We start from the raw sequence: 20,034 nt of genomic DNA on the forward strand, positions 1-20,034 counted from the left end.
TCAGATATCGTTGCAAGGAATTTTTCAGAAATTTATCTGAAAACTTCTTGAAAAATCCTACAGAAACTTTTTTAGAAATTCTTCCAACGCTTCTTCCAAGAATTCTTTCAGGAGATCCTGCGGAAATTCCTTTAAGAATTATTTTTAGAAATTGCACCTCCGGCTCCGTCAGAAATGCCCCCAAGGGGTAAGAAGCGCTGGAAAGAGACAAGCCCCAGGAGGCCAACCCCAAGAGAAATAGGGGCTAACCAAACCAATGGTAAAAGAACCCTTTGATTACGGTTGGGGAAAAAAAGCTGTTGAGAAACGTGAAACCAGCCCTCAAGTGCGAACGGAGCGTCACGCTGGTCTTCAAAACTGAGGCGGATATGTACGCCGAGGTGCTGAAAACCGTCTCTCACTGCTGGGCGCGGATGTTAAAAGCATCAGGCGCACCACGACAGGGGAGATGATGCCAGTGCTGAAAAAGGAGGCAGCCAAGAAGGGTACACAGCTAATCGCGTTCGGTAATTTTTACTGAAATCTCAACCGCTGAGTGTTCGGTAATGGGTTTATAACGAAATTCTGTAAAAAATAACAATTTTCGGTAAAATGTAATCGTTTATCTGTCAAACTCTAACGAACTTCAGTAAAAGCTACTACCTTTTCCGAATTCTTCCTGTAAAACATACTTAACGGTTGAGATTTCGGTACAACATTACCGAAGTCGGCGATTTTTTCTAACTGTGTACAAGGCACTAATTCAGCAGGTACTGGACAAAAGGTGCAGGTGAGAGCCCTGACAGTGGAAACGACTCTCCAGTGTAAAAACCTGGCATCGATCCGTCTGTGGAAGGGCCGGCCGGCACACAAATCGCCACGATCAAACTCACTGTAGGGGAGTTGAACAATTCTTTGTGCAACTCAGCATCTACGAGCCGCCTGAGGCGTTCTTCACCAAAAACTCCTGATTTGCACGGCGAATTAGAATCACACAACGACCGGGCCTGAATGTCCACGAGGAGGTCGAACCAAGCGAGGATAATACTAAATCTGCACCACTGTGAAACCGCACATCAGCTGCTATTACAGTCAGTGTCGGAGTCAAGTACAGACACCCATAACGCATCTCTCCCGAAAACGGGAACTGAGTAGTGGATAAGACTCAGCTAGCGGCGATCTGTACAACCGGTTGTTTTCCGCTCCAGGAAATAATTTCCACGGTGCAAGAGGGCTTCGCAATGACGAATGTTGAAGATACTGATCACCTGGCAACACTGACCCCAGATGACAGACCGGACTCGACATCATCGTAGAACGTCACGGTGACAGACGTTTGACATACAGTAAGACACACACTATCTACACGACACGAAACGATAACAAATTGATTGTAAAACACGTACTATTGAATTCATACCACACGTGGCAAACGAAGAATTAGTTAATTGAATTATACACATATTTTGCCCATTATACAAAAATTTCACTTTGTAAGTACATTACCCTAAACTTCATGCAAATTTAATAAATAAAACACTCATTACTACAGGACAGTGACAAAGTTGCAGGACAAGTTTGACACGGACAGTATATTACAAAAGGGACTTAGAATTGTAAGTAAACTAGACAATAATACGACTGTTCACGACACTAAATGAAACTTAATTATAGCTTAAAGCATTCTCCACCTAATTCGAGTTTGCTGTACAGAGAGTCCGAAGTTCCGTGTCCGTAACTGACCGCAACAAACTTTAAGAATTCTAAACCTCGGTGGACGATATTTTCCCCCGAGCGGAGGTTAGAAAAGCCTCAGTGCGACAAATTCCGCCCTGCGATGACTTCGTCGACCCGACGGCAAAGTGTAGTGCGGCAGTTGGCCGACGGCGAAAGCAGTTTCGAATGCCCACTTTGCACACGACCGAATGTCGCAGACAAGTGGATGGTCCAGTGCGACGTTTGTGCATGCTGGATCCACTTTTCGTGTGCCGGTGTCGACGACACAATCAGCAACAAACCCTATACCTGTGTGAGATGTGCCCCTCCACCACCACCGGCCGGATCGAGATCGTGCAGATCATCGACATCCAGCGTTCGTACCGCCCGGCGAGAGCTAGAGCTGCAGCGCCTAGCCGAGGAGAAGGCCCTCCAAGAAAGGTTACTGAAGGAGCGTCAGGAGGAAGAAGAAGCAATGCAAAGGAAGATGATGGAGCAGGAACAGGAACGGAGGAAAAAGGCGATGCAGGAGAAGCTTGAGTTGGAGAAGCAGTTCATCGAACGAAAATTCGACCTTTTGCGGGCCGAATTAGATGAGGATGACGACGATCGGAGTGTACGAAGCCGCCGAAGCACCCGGAGCGTTCAACGCACAGTCCAGACTTGGGTGAGTGAACAGGAGAAGTTGACCATGGCCACCGGTACCGGAGTTGAGACGATTCCCACTGGTCCCACGTCAAACACCGGAACCTTGCCCAAAACGACATCTGCCGCGATACATGATGCTGGTCAAGCCGTAAACACATCCCAAGTCGGTCTTCCAGCTGCAACGACCATCGATTTGACAGCTTTGAACATTTCCCCTCCTTCTTCCCGCCTGAAGGACCAACTCTCGTCGGTGAACATGATCATTTCTCCTCCGGCACAGTCTACCAACCAGAGAAACAGTTTGGCAGCTTGTTTGCCGCAGCAGGTAGGTCAGCACCAGCAACAAAAGCATGCTGGTCAGCATCAACCACGACAGCATCGCGAGTCTAGCGCCTTCGTCGATACAACCGATACGGTAACTTTAGCTAGTAAGACACTGAGCCAAGGTATGTTTTTCGATACTGCTCCGCTAATTACTAATCAATCCCAAACGAGCTTTATTACCACACCGCAACCAACAACCGGGGAACACTTTGGTAGACTAACTCGCCCCTCACACGTAGAAACTATTCCCGAAAATCCAGCTCAAAAGAAATTGCTGTATCAGCCTTTTGTAGAAAACACTTCAAACACATTAGGAACACTCACTGCACCATTGGTCCCTGTTTTTCCCTCAACACACCAACGCGTTACGAGTGTTTCTAGCTACTCGCATCCAATCACTACACCGGTGGTTTTCGATAGAGTAGTGCAAAGTCAAAATGTGTCAAGTGTTACGCAAAGTGCTAGTGTTCCAAGTGTCGTTCAGCCACCATTCGCCGGGGTAGCGGGTATCCACCCGAACGCTGCGAATCCAACAGCTTCGTTCCTGGTTTCGCATCCTCCGCCGAACATGGCGCAGTTCGAGATGCCATCGATGGGCATTCAACCACCGTTGCCGCCATTAGCACCGGTAGATGGACCGACAGCTCAGCAGATCGCAGCTCGGCACGTTGTTCCAAAGGATTTGTCGGTATTTTCTGGCGACCCATCAGAGTGGCCACTTTTCGCCAGCAGTTACTACAACTCCACGGCCATGTGTGGCTATACGGACGGCGAAAATTTGATGAGGCTACAGCGCAGTCTCAAAGGGAACGCCAGAGAAGCTGTTCATTGCCATCTCCTCCACCCTGCGTCGGTTCCGCAGATAATGATGACGTTACAAACTCTCTTCGGACGTCCGGAGCTCATCGTACGCTGCCTGTTGAATAAGGTTCAATCGACACCAGCACCGAAGGCAGACAAGCTGGAGACCCTAATTAGTTTTGGACTTGCCGTTCAAAATCTGTGCAGCCACCTGCAGTCAATGGGGATGGAGGCGCACCTGTCGAATCCCACTCTTCTTCAGGAACTGGTTGATAAGCTCCCTACGAACTTGAAACTGGATTGGGCCCTGCATCAGCGTCATCTGCCAACAGTAGACCTGCGCTCGTTCGGCAACTACATGTCAACGATCGTTTTGCCGCGTCGAAAGTTTATGTTGGATCAGAACCAGTGGGAAAGTTCGAAAAGCCAAAGGGGAAGGAGAAAGGTTTTCTGAATACCCATTCTACGGAAGAAGTGGGCGACAACGACCGAGAAGAGCGACATGAAAGCAGCGCAGGGCAGACGAGGACTCCATACACCTCTAAGCTGTGTCCGGTTTGTAAGAAAGAAACCCACAAGGTGAAAGATTGCCGTAGCTTCCTGGAGGCAAGTATCGACGACCGCTGGAAGCTAGTTCATCAGGCAAATCTGTGCAGGCGCTGCTTGATTGGTCACGGCAAATGGCCATGTAAAGCGACAGTGTGCGGGATGGACGGATGCGAGCTACGTCATCATAGGCTGTTGCATCCGGGAAGGCCAGAATCATCGTCGAGCGCCAAGGATCAGCCCAAAGTAACTGGTACTGTAGGTGTTCATCGTCATCAGTCTCGTCCCACACTTTTCCGAATCATTCCGGTCATCGTTCATGCGAATGGAACATCCGTTCGCACGCTGGCGTTCCTCGACGACGGCTCTTCCTACACGTTGGTAGAGCAGGACCTCGCGGATGAACTTGGCGTTACTGGCGAGCTGGAACCACTGTGTCTACAATGGACAAGCGGAATAACAAGGACGGAAGCAAACTCTCGACTGCTGCAGATTGAGATATCAGGTGTCGACGCCAACCGGAAGCACATCTTGGAGGATGTACGAACAGTGGAGAAACTCGATCTACCACCGCAATCGTTGCGATATCTAGAGCTAGCGGATAAGTACGAGTATCTGCGGGGTCTTCCGGTGGCAAGCTACGACAGCACGGTGCCGCGTATTCTAATTGGCGTAGACAACGCCAATTTACTGGTAACGCTCAGAAAAGGGAAGGGAAGAAGTTCGAGCCAATTGCCACCAAAACTAGGCTTGGATGGACGATCTACGGGAACGTGGAAGGATTTGGCGAGCCATCCCATCGGCTTCTACACATTTGCGCCCGGTCGGCTGACGAAGAACTTCATGAAAAGGTCAAAGAGTTCTTCTCGATCGAAAGTGTCGGCGTCGCAGTTGCAACGAGGATCGAAACAGAGGACGAACGAAGGGCTCTTGCGATTATGGAGAAAACGACCATCCGCACGTCATCTGGAAGGTTCCAGACTGGTCTCTTATGGAGGAATGACTACGTCGAGTTCCCGGACAGCCGGGCTATGGCAGAGCATCGTCTTAAGTGTTTGGAACGGCGACTTAGTAAGAACCCTGGGCTGTACAACAACGTTAAGCAGCAAGTCAAAGATTACCAACGCAAAGGATATGCGCACGAGTTAACCGAGGAGGAGTCGAATAACAGCGATCCTCGACGGGTATGGTATTTGCCCTTAGGGGTTGTGACAAACCCGAACAAACCAGGCAAGATACGGATCGTTTGGAATGCCGCAGCTAAAATTGAAGGGATCTCGTTCAACTCAATGCTGATGAAGGGTCCAGACATGACAGCGTCGCTCTCAACAGTGCTGTATCGTTTCCGGCATCGACAAATCGCCATGGCAGGTGACATCAGGGAAATGTTTCACCAGATCCAAATTCGTCCACAAGATCGTCAAGCTCAAAGATTTTTATGGCGAGATGAACCTGGTGAAACGTGCAAGGAATACGTCATGGACGTGGCAACCTTCGGGTCAACCTGCTCACCTTCGTCGGCCCAATACATCAAGAACAGGAACGCTGAAGAGTGGAGCGAACAGTACCCGGAGGCTGCGGTAGCCATTATAGAGTGTCATTACGTGGATGACTATTTGGACAGTCTGGATTGTGAGGAAGAAGCTGTTCAACTGGCGCTCGATGTGAAGACCGTTCATGCTAAGGCCGGATTTGATATCCGAAATTGGCTGTCAAATTCAGAGTTGGTCGTTCGACGGGTCGGGGATCCGGGCCAGCAGATTACGAAGAGTTTCACAGTCGGCAAAGGATCGGAGACTGAAAGGGTGCTGGGAATGAGTTGTACACCGAAGCAGGACACTTTCACTTTCGCTGTGAATTTTCGGAGCGACATCCAATCGTTGATCAGTGGGACGAACGTGCCAACCAAAAGGCAAGTTCTGCGGGTCGTCATGAGTGTTTTCGACCCTCTGGGATTAGTCGCGGTGTTCGTGATCCACGGAAAGTGCTTGGTGCAAGACATTTGGCGGACCAAAATTGGTTGGGATGATCCAATTCCCGAGAAACTCCACGAAACTTGGCGTCGATGGATTCTAGTTCTTAAACAGCTACCTCAACTCGAACTACCACGATGCTACTTTCCAAATTACAGCGTCGGCAGTCTTCGGAGTCTACAGTTTCATGTGTTTGTGGATGCCAGCGAGACGGCCTACTCTTGCGTCGCTTACTTCCGGATTGAAGATCAGGAAAGGGGATTCCGATGCGTACTTGTTTCGTCCAAGACAAAGGTAGCTCCGCTAAAACCGCTGTCCATACCGCGTTTGGAGCTCCAGGCGGCGGTCATCGGTACACGATTGATGAAATCCATCCAACAGAGCCTCACGCTGCCTGTCTGCCGACGGGTTATTTGGAGCGATTCAAGGACCGTCCTGTCATGGATCCAATCAGATCAACGAAATTACCGGCAGTTTGTTGCGTTTCGAATAAGCGAGATCTTAGACGAGACCAAATTGGAAGAATGGAGATGGATTCCATCGCGCCTCAACGTCGCTGACGAAGCGACAAAATGGGGAAACGGACCAGACATTCGCGAGAACAGCCGATGGTTCTGTGGACCAGAGTTCCTCTGCAAAGAAGAATCGGAGTGGCCTAAACAGGAGCTCCCGGAAGCAGATACGGCGGAAGAACAACGACCAGTGCACGCACACCACCGAGCGGCAGAGGAACCACTCGTCGACTTCAAGAAATTTTCCAGTCTTCAATGTTTGATTAGAACTGTAGCCTACGTGCGTCGTTTCATTGCCGTTGCTAGAAGAAGATTTGTTGCAGAAGTTCCTGCATCTGCGATATTGTCCCGTCAAGAGATTCAGGAAGCGGAGTTTACGTTATGGCGTAGGGTTCAGGAGGAAGTTTACTGTGACGAACTACGTAGTCTTCGTGTCAATCAGCAGCTAGAGATCCATGAGCGTGGAAAGTTTGGGAAAAACAGTCTACTACGCAAACTTTCTTGCTTCATCGACGAGGCAGGGGTTTTACGATTGGATGGACGATTGAGGAACGCTCCACATGCTCCGTATGCTGCTAAATTTCCTGTTATTCTGCCAAAAAAGCATCTCTTTACCAGATTGCTGGTTTCATCGTACCATCAGCGATTCGCACACGGAAATGGCCAATCCGTGCTCAACGAAATACGTCAAAGATTCTACATCTCAAGTCTTCGTATCATCGTTCGACAGGTTGCGAAACAGTGTGCTTGGTGCACTGTCTATAAAGCTAGCCCACGATTTCCTAAGATGGCTCCGCTGCCAGAAGCTCGGGTAACTCCTTACGTCCGCGCATTCACGTACATCGGCGTGGATTACTGCGGGCCGTTCTCGCTACGGGTTCGGAGGTACGAGGTGAAGAGATGGGTGATGCTGGTGACGTGCCTTACCGTACGAGCCGTACATCTTGAAGTGGTGGGAAGCCTATCAACGGAGGCGTGCAAGATGGCCATTCGAAGGTTTATAGCCAGGCGTGGAGCACCACAGGAAATATATAGCGACCAAGGGACCAACTTCGTCGGCGCAAGCAGAGAGCTGAAAGAGGAGATAACCAGCATCAACAAAGACCTCGCAGGAACGTTTACGAACGCCGACACGCAATGGCATTTCAACCCGCCTGCTACCCCACACATGGGTGGGGCATGGGAGCGTCTTGTGAGGTCGGTAAAGACGGCACTGAGGACCATTTCATCCGAAAGAAAGCCGGACGAAGAAACCTTCTACACATATCTCACTGAAGTGGAGTCCATAATTAACTCCCGTCCGTTAACTGACGTGCCACTGGAATACGAGGACGGTGAGGCCATTACACCCAATCATTTCTTGCTGCTTAGTTCTTCTGGGGTGGTACAGCCAGCACAGCTTCCAGTGGACAAGAGAGCTTTGAGGACAAACTGGAACCTAGTCCGGCATCTTTTGGATCTGTTCTGGTCGAAGTGGATCAAAGAGTATCTGCCTCTTGTCAACATCCGCACAAAATGGTTGTCCAACTCCAAGCCAGTGAAACCCGGAGACCTGGTGATGCTGGTGGATGCGGGCTCAAGGAACAGCTGGAAGCGTGGCAGGATTGTGAAGGTCTACGAGGGAGCAGATGGGATTGTACGACGGGCTGACGTCCAAACTGCCAACGGATTGTTCCAGAGGTCGGTTACTGGATTAGCAGTGCTTGAGGTGATGAAAGACGGTACAGCTGCAGGAAGTTGCCAGCAATACGGGTCGGGGAATGTTGAAGATACTGATCACCTGGCAACACTGACCCCAGATGACAGACCGGACTCGACATCATCGTAGAACGTCACGGTGACAGACGTTTGACATACAGTAAGACACACACTATCTACACGACACGAAACGATAACAAATTGATTGTAAAACACGTACTATTGAATTTATACCACACGTGGCAAACGAAGAATTAGTTAATTGAATTATACACATATTTTGCCCATTATACAAAAATTTCACTTTGTAAGTACATTACCCTAAACTTCATGCAAATTTAATAAATAAAACACTCATTACTACAGGACAGTGACAAAGTTGCAGGACAAGTTTGACACGGACAGTATATTACAAAAGGGACTTAGAATTGTAAGTAAACTAGACAATAATACGACTGTTCACGACACTAAATGAAACTTAATTATAGCTTAAAGCATTCTCCACCTAATTCGAGTTTGCTGTACAGAGAGTCCGAAGTTCCGTGTCCGTAACAACGGGGTGTACTACTACAGTTGATATGCCCCCTCCTGTCAGGTATCCGTAACACTAGTTCTCGTATATGCTGGATTCGCTATCAAGCGCACTAGTGGGATTGATTCCCATGGTCATCGGTGGAGACTTCAACGCCTTGGAGATTGAGTAGGGTAGCCACTCGACTTACGCGAGAGGCTACATGACCCTCTTGGGTGATGTATACAGAGTAGTCATGGCCAAAACGAAGAGTGAGTCAGCACCCCCAAAACAACCTCCTCCACTCCGCCGAGATGCTGCAGAAGATGCCGCGATACAAGAACATGGGCCCTCATTCTCTATAGCCAAACCGCCTCGGTGACGAACGGCGAGCTCATCGTAATGGTGAAGTCCGGACAATATACCGACAGTTTCCATCAAGTCGCCCAGGCTCGCTCTGACATGTTCAGAATGGGTATGTATTGCAGAATGCAGATGTGCCCAGGCAGAGGTGAAAAAGGTAAAGAATGGTTCTACTGCCCAAACCCGGTAAGCCACCTGGCGATTTGTCGGCATACAGAGCTGTCTGCCTTCTGGCCACCGCCAGGAAGCTGTTGGAACGGATCATTCTGTCGAGGCTGATGGTCTATACCGAGACAATCGATGATTCTGGCCTCTCGGATAACCAGTTCGGCTTTCAGAAGGGTCGACCGATGGTGGACGCTATTGGGGCTGTAACCAAAACGGCCAAGGTAGCGCTTCAAAGGAAGCGAACAGGAATTCACTATTACGTGGTCGTCACGCTAGACGTGAACGTTCAACAGCGTCATTTGAGCTGCCATTGAGTGCACCATACACCACCTAGGAGTCCTTTGTAGCTCAAGTCGCATACTGGAGAGCTACTTCTAGAATATGGTGCTGATTTATGACCAGGCGAGTAAGGTGAGAAGAGCTACAACATCACCGTGGGGGTACCTCAGGGGTCAATCCTGGGCCCAGTAGAATGTGGCGTATGATGGCGTAGGGGAACTGCGGCCATAACGCCCATAGGGGGCAAGTTGCGCCACCCTTGTTTTAGGCAAACCACGTTATTTTCAGTACTTTTTTCAATAGCAATCGCTAAAATAAGAATAAAAATGCTTCTTTACATTTGAGTTTTCATATTTTTACTAAAAGAATTGTACAAAAACTTCGAAAAAAGATTTTGGTTACTTTTGATGTAATTTTAGCCTGTCAAATGTATGCACTTTTTTACATCATTTAAAAGATTTTTTTTTATCGCTATCTCCACAAACTGTTTTGCACACTCCCATTATTTGTGTACCAAGCGGAAAAAGTATAGAATTTGATCCTTACAACTTGCTTATAAGGGTAAAACTTCTGAGGCATGTGCGGGGTAAAATGCCCACCCCTAGTTATTTACATTAAAATAGCCATTTAGATTCAAATTCTGCCACAAATTATGTAGAACACAAGTTGGAACCAAGCAACAGCACGTTTTTACTATAAATAAGTTCACTAAACACACAACCATGCGTCATTTTGTAGTAATTATTGATAAAACACCTCATTATGACGTTTACATGGAATTGACCCATAATTACAGGTGATCCATAATTATGTAATGACTGTATACCATTCTCGAACAATAGCAGTTGACAATAAATCAGGCGCGCAAGTATATTTACACAAATAGGCATCCTGGTGTTAGCTGTGGCTAGTGGCGCGTTTTACCCCGCATTAAAACAAAAATTCTGTAAATCAAACTTTTTTTCAAATTTGAATTTTTTAGTAGTAAAACATAAAACTGGTTTATGGTTTCTTCCATTTGGAAGGAAACATGTTGATGCTTCATGTAAGTGCCAAAAAAGTGTGTATTATGAAGTGTTTCGTGATTAAAATTGGACTCTTCCTTAACGTGGGCGTCTTACCCCCAGTTCCCCTACTGAGGCTTAAACTTTCACCAAGCTGGTCGGCTTTGCCAATGATTTTATCCTCGTGGTATACGACGAGTAGATAGAGGAAGTGGAACATAGTGGAGGACTGGATGAGGTCGAGACAGTATGCACTCGCGCATAACACGCGGTGGTTGCACGGTCAACTCTAAGCGCTCATTGAAGGAATTGGGGGGTCTTGATCGACAATAAGCTGAAATGCGCTAGTAGTTAACCGAAACGTGAAGCGCCTTCAGAGTACCCACAGGCTGATGTGCTTTAGGGTAGCCAGCGCATACCGCACGGTCTCAAAGGACGCGATATGTGTGGTAGCGGTCATGATGCCCATAGCACTAGAGGTGGCAGAGGATGAAAAGTGCTTCGAGCGACGTGGCATAAGAGATGCGAGACGGATCGCCAGAACATCGTCTATGTTGAAATGGCAGAGGGAATGGGATTCCTCCAGCAACGGTAGATGCACACACAGGCTCATACCGAGCATGTCTGAACGGACAAGCAGACCCCAAGGCGAGGTGAATTTTCGCTTGACACAATTTCTGTCAGGCCATGGGTGCTATATGTGGTATCTGCATAGATTTAAACATGCAGGCTTCGCCGCATGTGCAGAATTCGTAGACTGCGACTAGATCGCGGAGCATGTACTCTTCGAATGTCCACGCTTCGTGGAGAAAAGGTCGAGTATGCAGGAGATATGCGGTAGAGATATGACTTCAGACAAATTGTTGAAAGGATGTGCACGGGGGCGGACAAGTGAGATTACGTGACTTCCCCGGTCTCACAAATCGTACTCGAATATCAGAGAAAATAGTGGCCGATCAACAGCAAGTTGAGTTTGTTCCCCTTCCCATCAGCTTGAGTCCAACGGATAGTTCTAGCCAAGGCTAAGGCCCAATCCACTGTTTACGTTTCGTACTGGTAAAAATCTTCAGAAACTAGTCTCGCAAACGCTCCTAAACCTTTGGAAAAGCGCATTCTTACAAAAAATATAACGTTTTCAATTCTTTCTTTTTCAGATCCTTAAACACTTCTCGGCAACCGCAACCACAACTGTCCAGCCAGAGTGACATCACTGAGGTAAACAAGCACAATTTCAAATTCCATGTTTCCATTCAACCAAACTCCGAACGAACAATCTCATGGAAAAACAAAAACCCAATTAGATTATTTTCTCGGTTTCTCTTGAAGTTTTCAACAGAATAGTCCAAGCGATCTCCAACAATACTTCACAATGTTCCACCTTCCTAAACATTTTGCGATAGTCATCGAGTTTCATTTCCATTCTTTTTTCTCGGGACTAATTAAATCTTTCGGGGTACCGACCCCGACGATTCACCCGGTTCCAGTCAGTGGACCCAACAGCGACACGCGAGATAAATTACTTCGCCAAACGGGGCAGTAGCCCAAAGGTTGACCTTTCATACGAAACCGGGCTGTTCGTTGACAATCATTGCTGCCATCTGTATGCGTGCTTTACCTTTTATAGGTATACCTCTTGGCGGCACTCTAATTGCTGTTTTCCATTAATTAATTTGGGCTCGTTGTCGGTAATGGACCATCGCGGAATCGCGGCTCGGGGCTTTTCTTCCAAGAAACGCGGAATTAACGCTGGTACTTGTTCGGAAATGTCGTCCGTCGTTCGTATCTCGCAACATTTGAGTTCGCTTTGGGAGGAACAGCAGGCAGATGCTTTTTTTGATGATAGATAAAAGCAGCGCAGGGCTTAAAGCACCTCTGCCACTGCATAGCAGTGCGAGTAAATGAGCTCCATGACATCATTGGGACCAGCATCAGCCCTTTCATTTCCAGCCTAACCATTTCCCTTAATTTACTTTTTTTTTTAATTCATCCTTCGGATGCATACAGTTTTTGATGGCCCTGCCTAGTGGATGATGCAGACCTAAATGGAGGTAGATAAAAGGGATTTTTAATTATGCTTTAATTATACAGCTATATGATCATGTTTATTAGCGTGGTGATGAATTACGGAAATTGTAACTCCAGATGTGGCCATATTGGTGGAAAGCCAACTAATGAGCTCGTTTTTCGAGATTGACGAAATATGTTGAAAAGTTGCGACTTTTACATTTCAAATGAGAAATAATTGTTTTTTTTTATATCTCAGCCAAGATTAAAGCTTTGAAGTTATTGTAGTCGGCCGAGTTATTCATACAGCTGTCAATCTTCTATTCAATTTGTTCCTAGTTAAAAATTGTCCCACTAGATGTTGCTGTAGTATAATTGATTTTATTTGACAAAATCTCAACCCAATTTTGGTGTTTACTATAATTAAAAATGTTTGTGTTGGTGTACATGATTCGCTAATACAATTTTTACAAATAAATCAGGTGACAATTGTGAATATTACTCAACTCACTATAACAATCCGTTTCTGACATTCTTAGCAAACTACAGTAGAATCACTTGGCATGATACGGGACCTCGCAATACAGGCGACTGGCTCCGCCAAAGCTCCACTCCACAATGAGGCAGCAACACACTCACTGTCTCGTCATGATGATTGCTGTCACCGATGCTTACAAGGGGAAGGACGAGCAAGGGGAATATCACTAATCATTATTCACACCCCACAACAATGTGTGTAAAAATATGTAAATGTGTAAAAATCTTCAGTTCCTAATATTTTGACTCAGCGGTTGCGATATCGAGGTTGCGGAATTTCTACGTGAAATCTCTTTCTGATTTCAAAAGTTTCAAAAATTGTTTCCTTTTGCTTGTTTCGAAAATTGATAAAATATAAAAATTCGAGAAAGAATAGTTAGAAACATTTTACCATCCTGGGTTACTTGGCAAATGTACATATAGGCTAGAAGGAAGCTTTCTACAGAAAAATTAAAAAAAAAACAAATGTAAGGTTTTTAGAAAATTGAAATTATACGACATCTCACATAGATCCGCGATGAACATTACTCTCAGTATTCTTCTTTTAAGTCCTACAAATCTCCTCAAACATCTTCGAAGACATCATTTCAATCCAACAAACTGGTTTAGAATTATATTTTATCGGTGTATTTCATATGCCCTTTTAGGCAAACATGGTTATGTGTGATGCAAAAGTAAATAATGATTCAAGAAATCCAGCGCATGAAAAAAAATCCCATTCTATTTTGAAAATATCGAGTCAAAAATGGCTATTTTTTCGTGTCATGAGCTGGGAATGCTCTAAGAAGAGATCACATTTATCCATGAGAATATTAAGCGATTATCTCCGATTCCCAGGATTGCTATCAGTATTCAATTCGAAATTCCAGTAGAAAATCTCCCAGTGATTACTCGTAGATTTTTCCCTAAAATCCCTCCCAGTGTTCCAGGCAGTATTCTTCCTGGGATTCCTTCAAGTATTCTCTAAGGCTTTCTCCAATGAATGCATACCGCGATTCTTTTATGAATTTATTTCGGAATTTTGCCATATTCCTTTTAATTTATTTTTTCAGTAATTTCTTTCGAGATAGGTATCAACGATTTTTTGAAGGATTTCATTATTTATTTCTCTCGGGATTGCTCAACCACATGAGATTTCCTTATAATATACACCTGGGGTTCCGCCAGGGATTCCTCCAGCGATTTAATTCGAAAATCCTGTATTTTCCCGAGATTGTTTCAAGTATTTCTTTCTCGGGTTTCCGTCAGAGGTTTTTTTATTGATTCCTAGCAGGAGTCTTCTCGGGGTTTCTTTCGGGATTCTTTCAGGGGTTCCTTCAGAATAATGAGTTACGTCATAGATTCTTCCCGGGATTTCTTCAAGAATTTCTCCAGAATTTTCATTTAAAATTCTTTCCGGAATTCCGTCAAGGATTCTCCCGGGGATAGTTTAACCCTTCAGCGCGCGCGCTGTTGTAAAAAGTACAACACTACCGAAAAACCTCGCTTTTCGTATACAGCGCGAGCGCGGTGCAGTTTCGGTTGTTTGATGGCGCGCGCGCTGGAAGGTTTATCGATTTCTCTCAGGATATTTTAAGGGGTTCCTCCTGGAATTCATTCAGGATTTTCTTCCGAGATTCTCTCAAGGATTCATATAAGATTGTTTCAGGGAGTCTTCCAAAAATGTCCAGCAAGTGTTTATCCCAGGCTTTCATCAGGAATTCAGAGATTTCTCACACGATTTTTTTCGGAGTTTACCAGCACCAGAGATTATTCCCCAGATTCCTTAGTTATGCCTAGAGAATTTCTCTCTTAATTTCTTCTGGGATTTCTACCGGGATTCTGAGTAGCGATGGGGATCTTGATCGGGTTGCATTGTTCGGTGGAAAAAAACGAAAAGTGACGCGTGCAGTTGCGATGAAAATCTCGGTCGCGTTGCATTGTTCGAAGGAAAAAGTGAAAAGTGACACATGTTTGGGATAGGTGCACACTTTCCTTCCTCATGAAGTGATAAAAATGGATGCACACTTGGTAGCAAACAATATTGCAGATAATTGAAGGAGTCAAGGAGTGGTTGCGGTCTTCCGACGATATGGAACTGGGTGAGATCATTCCGAGTATTTTTCTTTACATACTAGAATGAGTTGGGGTAATTTCGCCAATGCGTTTTCATGAGGACTCCTGGAGTCTGTAATATCTGCAAATTAATCTTGTAGCGCTGGTGCTGGCCTAATACTGAAGCGATAAAAATGTTAGAAGAAAGTGTTTGCAGTTCACAACAATCATTGAGCAAATTTAAAATAATTGGCTTAATCACCTCAACGGCTGTCGATCACAGGTAACACATGGAACTACTCTTAGTAAAATACATAATTCGAAAATAGCAATCTAAGCTTGAAAGTTTATTCTCCGTACATTCTAAGTTCAATACTGTGGGAAACGCGCGACAATTTCCGTGAGTCGGTCGGTTTTCTCGGTGGGGAGATATGGATGCGAATATTGAAGGCGTAATCAGAAGCGCGCGATAACATTCGAGAGAAAGTCGGTTTTTACGGTTGTGTAAACGATCAATACGGTGTAATTTCTCCAGGTTTTTCTCCTAAAACTCTTTTTAAAAGAATCTTCCGATATTGTTTCTATACCTTTTTGCCTTTCTCGTACACCAAGGTGTACCGAAAGGCTATATGTTCACTCCAAAAATGAAATTTTGATAGAACCCCCGGAGGGCCAAGTCTTACATCCCAATCGACTCAGCTCGTCGAGTTGAGATGATGTCTGTGTGTATGTATGTGTGTGTGTATGTATGTGTGTGCGTGTGTATGTGTGTATGTGTACAAAAATGTCACCTCACATTTGGATAGTAACTATCATCCGATTTCAACGCTTTTGTTTTCAATCGACGCGGAATATTGTCCCATTGTTTCCTATTGAAAATGGTTTGAATCGGTCCAGCCGTTCCGGGGTTATGGCCATTTAGATGTTCCGGACCGATACCCCAGGAAGAGGCCAGATATGAAATTGCAACAAACCCATGCATGCGACCCATCTAACCACGGCATTTTCGATTATCTGACGAACGGTAAGCAGGAAAATAGTCGCAGATTATATCTGAACCGGTAGTGTTCCGGAACCGGTTCTGGGTGTCCCGCCGGAAGTGGCCAAATATAAAAGTGAACCAAACCCATGCATGCGACACATCAAATTGCAGCTTTTTGTATAACCTGATGAACTGTAGACAGGAAAAAAAAATTACGGACCATATCTAAACCGGTAGCATACCGGAACCGGTTCCGGGTGTCCCACTGTAAGTGGCCAAATGTAAAAGTGAAACAAACGCGCGCATACGACACATCAAATCACCGCTTTTTATGTAACCTGATGAATGGTTAACAGGAAAATAGTCTCAGACCATATCTGATCCGGTAGTGTTCCGCACGGTGTCAAAATTTTGATTATTATCGAACTTTCATGTACCTCGGATTTTTCTTCATAGAATGTTAGAATTTCGGCTATAATGAATAAATGCAAAATTTGAAAATATTCTATCGGGGAAAATTTGAGTTAGATGAGTTTTTGGCTATTTTCCATACTAAAAATCAATAATTACAATTTTAGCCCAAAAAACGTCCCATACAAAATGTATGGAAAAATTTCCGCCGATGAAATATTTTCTAGTTTTCCGATTATCAATGCATAGCCCAAATACTAATCATTTTCGAAGAAAAATCCGAGGTACATGAATGTTCGATAATAATCGAAATTTTGACACCGTGTTCCGGAACAGGTTCCGGGTATCCCGCCGGAAGTGACCAAATATAAAAGTGAACCAAACCCATGCATGCGACACATAAAATCGCAGCTTTTTCAATAACCTGATGAACGATAAATAGGAAAATAGTCGCAGACTATATCTGTAACGGTAGTGTTGCAGAACCGGTTCCGGGTGTCTCACCGGAAGTGGCCAAATATAAAAGTGAAACAAACCCATGCATGCGACACATCAAATCACCGCTTTTTCTGTAACCTGATGAATGGTTAACAGGAAAATAGTCGCAGACCTTATCTGATCCGGTAGAGTTCCGGAACTGGTTCCGGGTATCCAGCCGGAAGTGGCCAAATATAAAAGTGAACCAAACCCATGCATGCGACACATCAAATCGCCGCTTTTTCTATAACCTGAGGAACGGTAAGCAGGAAAATAGTCTCAGATCATATCTGAACCGGTAGCATCCCGGAACTGGTTCCTGGTGTCCCGCCGGAAGTGGCCTAATTCATACATGCGACACATCAAATCATGGCATTTTCGATAACTTGTTCGATCAGCAAGAAAATAAGCTATGCCCACATTAGAAACTACTGATAGTGTTCCGGAATCGATTTGAGGTATCTTGCTGAAAGTAGCCGAATGTAAAAGAGTACCAAAAAAATATTCGCGACACATCAAATGGCTTTTAAGGTATCCTGATGAACGGTTGCCAAGAAAAAATATCTCAGATCATGCTTGAGAAAACTAGTAGTGTCCCGGAATCGGTTCCCGGTGTCCCTCTGGATGTGTTCAAATGTAGAAGGGAACCCAACTCCATGCATGTGCTTCATCAAACCGCGGTTTTTTTCGATAAGCTGATGAAAGGTTTTCAAGAAAACCAGCTCAGACTACGTTAGAGACCACCGATAGTATTCCACAACCGGTTTCAGGTGTCCCGCGGGAATTGGTAAAATGTAAAAATGAACCATGTAAATTTTCCGGAACCGGTTAAGGGTGTCCCACTGGAAGTGGACATACATAAAAGTGAATCAAACCCATGCTTGCGGTACATCAAATCGCTTTTTTGTTAGTAACCTGATGCATGGATGATAAGAAAATAGACACATTCCACAGAAACTACTACCGGTAGTGTTTTTAGTTCCGGGTAACCGTTAATCAGTTTTCATAAACTCAGATCACATTTGCATATACCGGTAGTGTTACGGAATCATTTCCGGTGGGTCTCGTAAGCAAAACAAAATATACTCAGATTACATAAGAGGCTACCGGTGGTGTTGCAGAAGCAGCGTTGGGTGCTTTAGCGAAATTACGAAAATGAACTAAATGAATGCAAGCGATAGATATGTGTAAGAGAACCAAAAACCTAAAAAAATCTAAAGCGATCTCATCAAATCACACCATTTTAGATTCCTGAGACGTAAATTTACAGTAGGATGGATCAACGTTGTGTGGAAAAATTAAAATTTAAGCGCATCAGCCCGGAACATTCTTTTAATTCTTTATTTGCGTCTAAAATTACTACGCAAAATTTTGATGCGGCTGGAGGGTGAGCTCTGTAATGTGGTTGATATTTAAATGTGATATAGCATTGGAAATTCAAATTAATACATGACAAATTACACTAGTTTACAGCATTTTTGAACTCGGCAAGCTGATGATCATTTTTGGTGTAGAATCATGCCCTGAGTTCGAAAACGCGAAGGAAAAAAATTACAGTAGAGCGGAAATTTTTTCGACTTTCCATACAAGGTTGATGATTTGAAATCGATTTTTGTTCTATTTTTAAGCAAAGTCGCTCACTTCAAACATCTCATTCTCCGTAATCAATGCTCCGATTGAGCTGAATTTTTTACTGTAACTCGCTTACATATGATATGTCAAATAAACGTCGAGTAAGAATTTTTAGGTTGTTTTTTTCTTATTAATAAAAATACATTTCTTCAAAAAATTTTGGGAATTTTGCTAAAATTTAAGAAGATTGTCCCTAAAACTCGCCAATATCTTAAATTTCATCAATCTGACGCAAAACCTGTATTCAGATGATCGAATGGTATTGTATTCAGCTTTCAATTCATGGAAAAAGATTTAAAATTGGTTGAACAAAACGCAATATATTTGAATTTTAGTAAATTACATATTTTGAAAAGTTACAAAACTCGATATTGAGCTAAAACTCAAAAACTGTTCTACTTTAAATTTTTTGAAGGTCGGTTTCAAAATCAGCACTAAATTGTGCTTCAAAAATTTCGGTCGTTGACAGAAGTTCACGACTTTCGTTTTATTTTGTAAACTTGTGTTATACATGAATTTTGCAACCAATGATAATAAAATATAGCATAAAATGTGCAGATAAAACTTTGTCAAATTGTTCTGTGGAAAAAGTTTGATCCTGGCTAGTAATCTTGGTATGAATCAGCCTTCAGTGAAGGTGGTCAAGCAGTCAACTGAAAGGACTGATACTTTCAGCTCTGCCCATTAGCGTGGGCCACGAAAGGACATTTTACTCCTGTACACTTTTTGAGTTCCATTTTGGTCCCATATCAACTGTGCAAAATTTCAGATCGATCGGAGAAACTATATTTCAGCGCCAGCCATTTTAAGTTTTCATACGATTTAGTATGGGGAAAGTCACTTTTTAAAAGAAAAATCGCCACAGGTTGCCCCTTAACCCCTACAAATAAATCGATGAATGATTTCTGTTGGAAATTTTACGAGGAACCAACCCTCCGAAGACCGCAAAGCAATCTGAGGCATGTGGAAAAAGTTATGGACTGAAAACCGAATGGCATGCGAACGCTGTTTAACATGTAAGGAATAACAATAAATAATAAAATCTCGTTATTTTATCGATCGGGTGAGGCCTTATAACTTTTTCCACGAACGTCGCATTGATTTGCTGTCTTCGGAGGTCTGATTCCTAGTAAAGTATTCTACAGAAATCATTCGTCGACTTTTTTTTAGGGATCTAGAGGTGACTCCTAGCGATTTTTCTTTGCGGGAGTAAAATCTCCCCATAGTAAATCGTATGAAAAACTAAGAATGGCGGGCGCTAAAATATAGTTTTTCCGATCGATCTGAAATTTTGCACAGCTGATATGGGACCAAAATGGAATTGAAAAAGTATACAGGAACTTGAGTTTTTCGATTTTTTGTATTTTCCCATATAAACCGTGACCAGGCTACTGCCCCCGTTGAATATAACGTCGGAAGAAGTGCCCCAATTCGA

The 20,034-nt window shown here is 44.3% G+C and overlaps 1 protein-coding gene across 1 annotated transcript; it reads left to right on the forward strand.

Annotated features, from left to right (window-relative positions):
- Positions 1-1,234: 1,234 nt before the first annotated feature.
- Positions 1,235-3,929, forward strand: LOC134289684 (uncharacterized). The gene is made up of 2 exons (XM_062855954.1): positions 1,235-1,472; positions 1,532-3,929. Exon 2 carries the CDS (start codon positions 1,817-1,819, stop codon positions 3,920-3,922), a length of 2,106 nt encoding a protein of 701 aa, XP_062711938.1. The 5' UTR covers positions 1,235-1,472; positions 1,532-1,816; the 3' UTR covers positions 3,923-3,929.
- The last annotated feature ends 16,105 nt before the right edge of the window (positions 3,930-20,034 follow it).

The sequence above is a fragment of the Aedes albopictus genome, chromosome 3, assembly GCF_035046485.1.
Source record: "Aedes albopictus strain Foshan chromosome 3, AalbF5, whole genome shotgun sequence".
NCBI lineage: Eukaryota > Metazoa > Arthropoda > Insecta > Diptera > Culicidae > Aedes > Aedes albopictus.

Coding starts and splice junctions, on each gene's coding strand:
- LOC134289684 (XM_062855954.1), top strand. CDS start 1,817: ATGACTTCGTCGACCCGACGGCAAAGTGTAGTGCGGCAGTTGGCCGAC.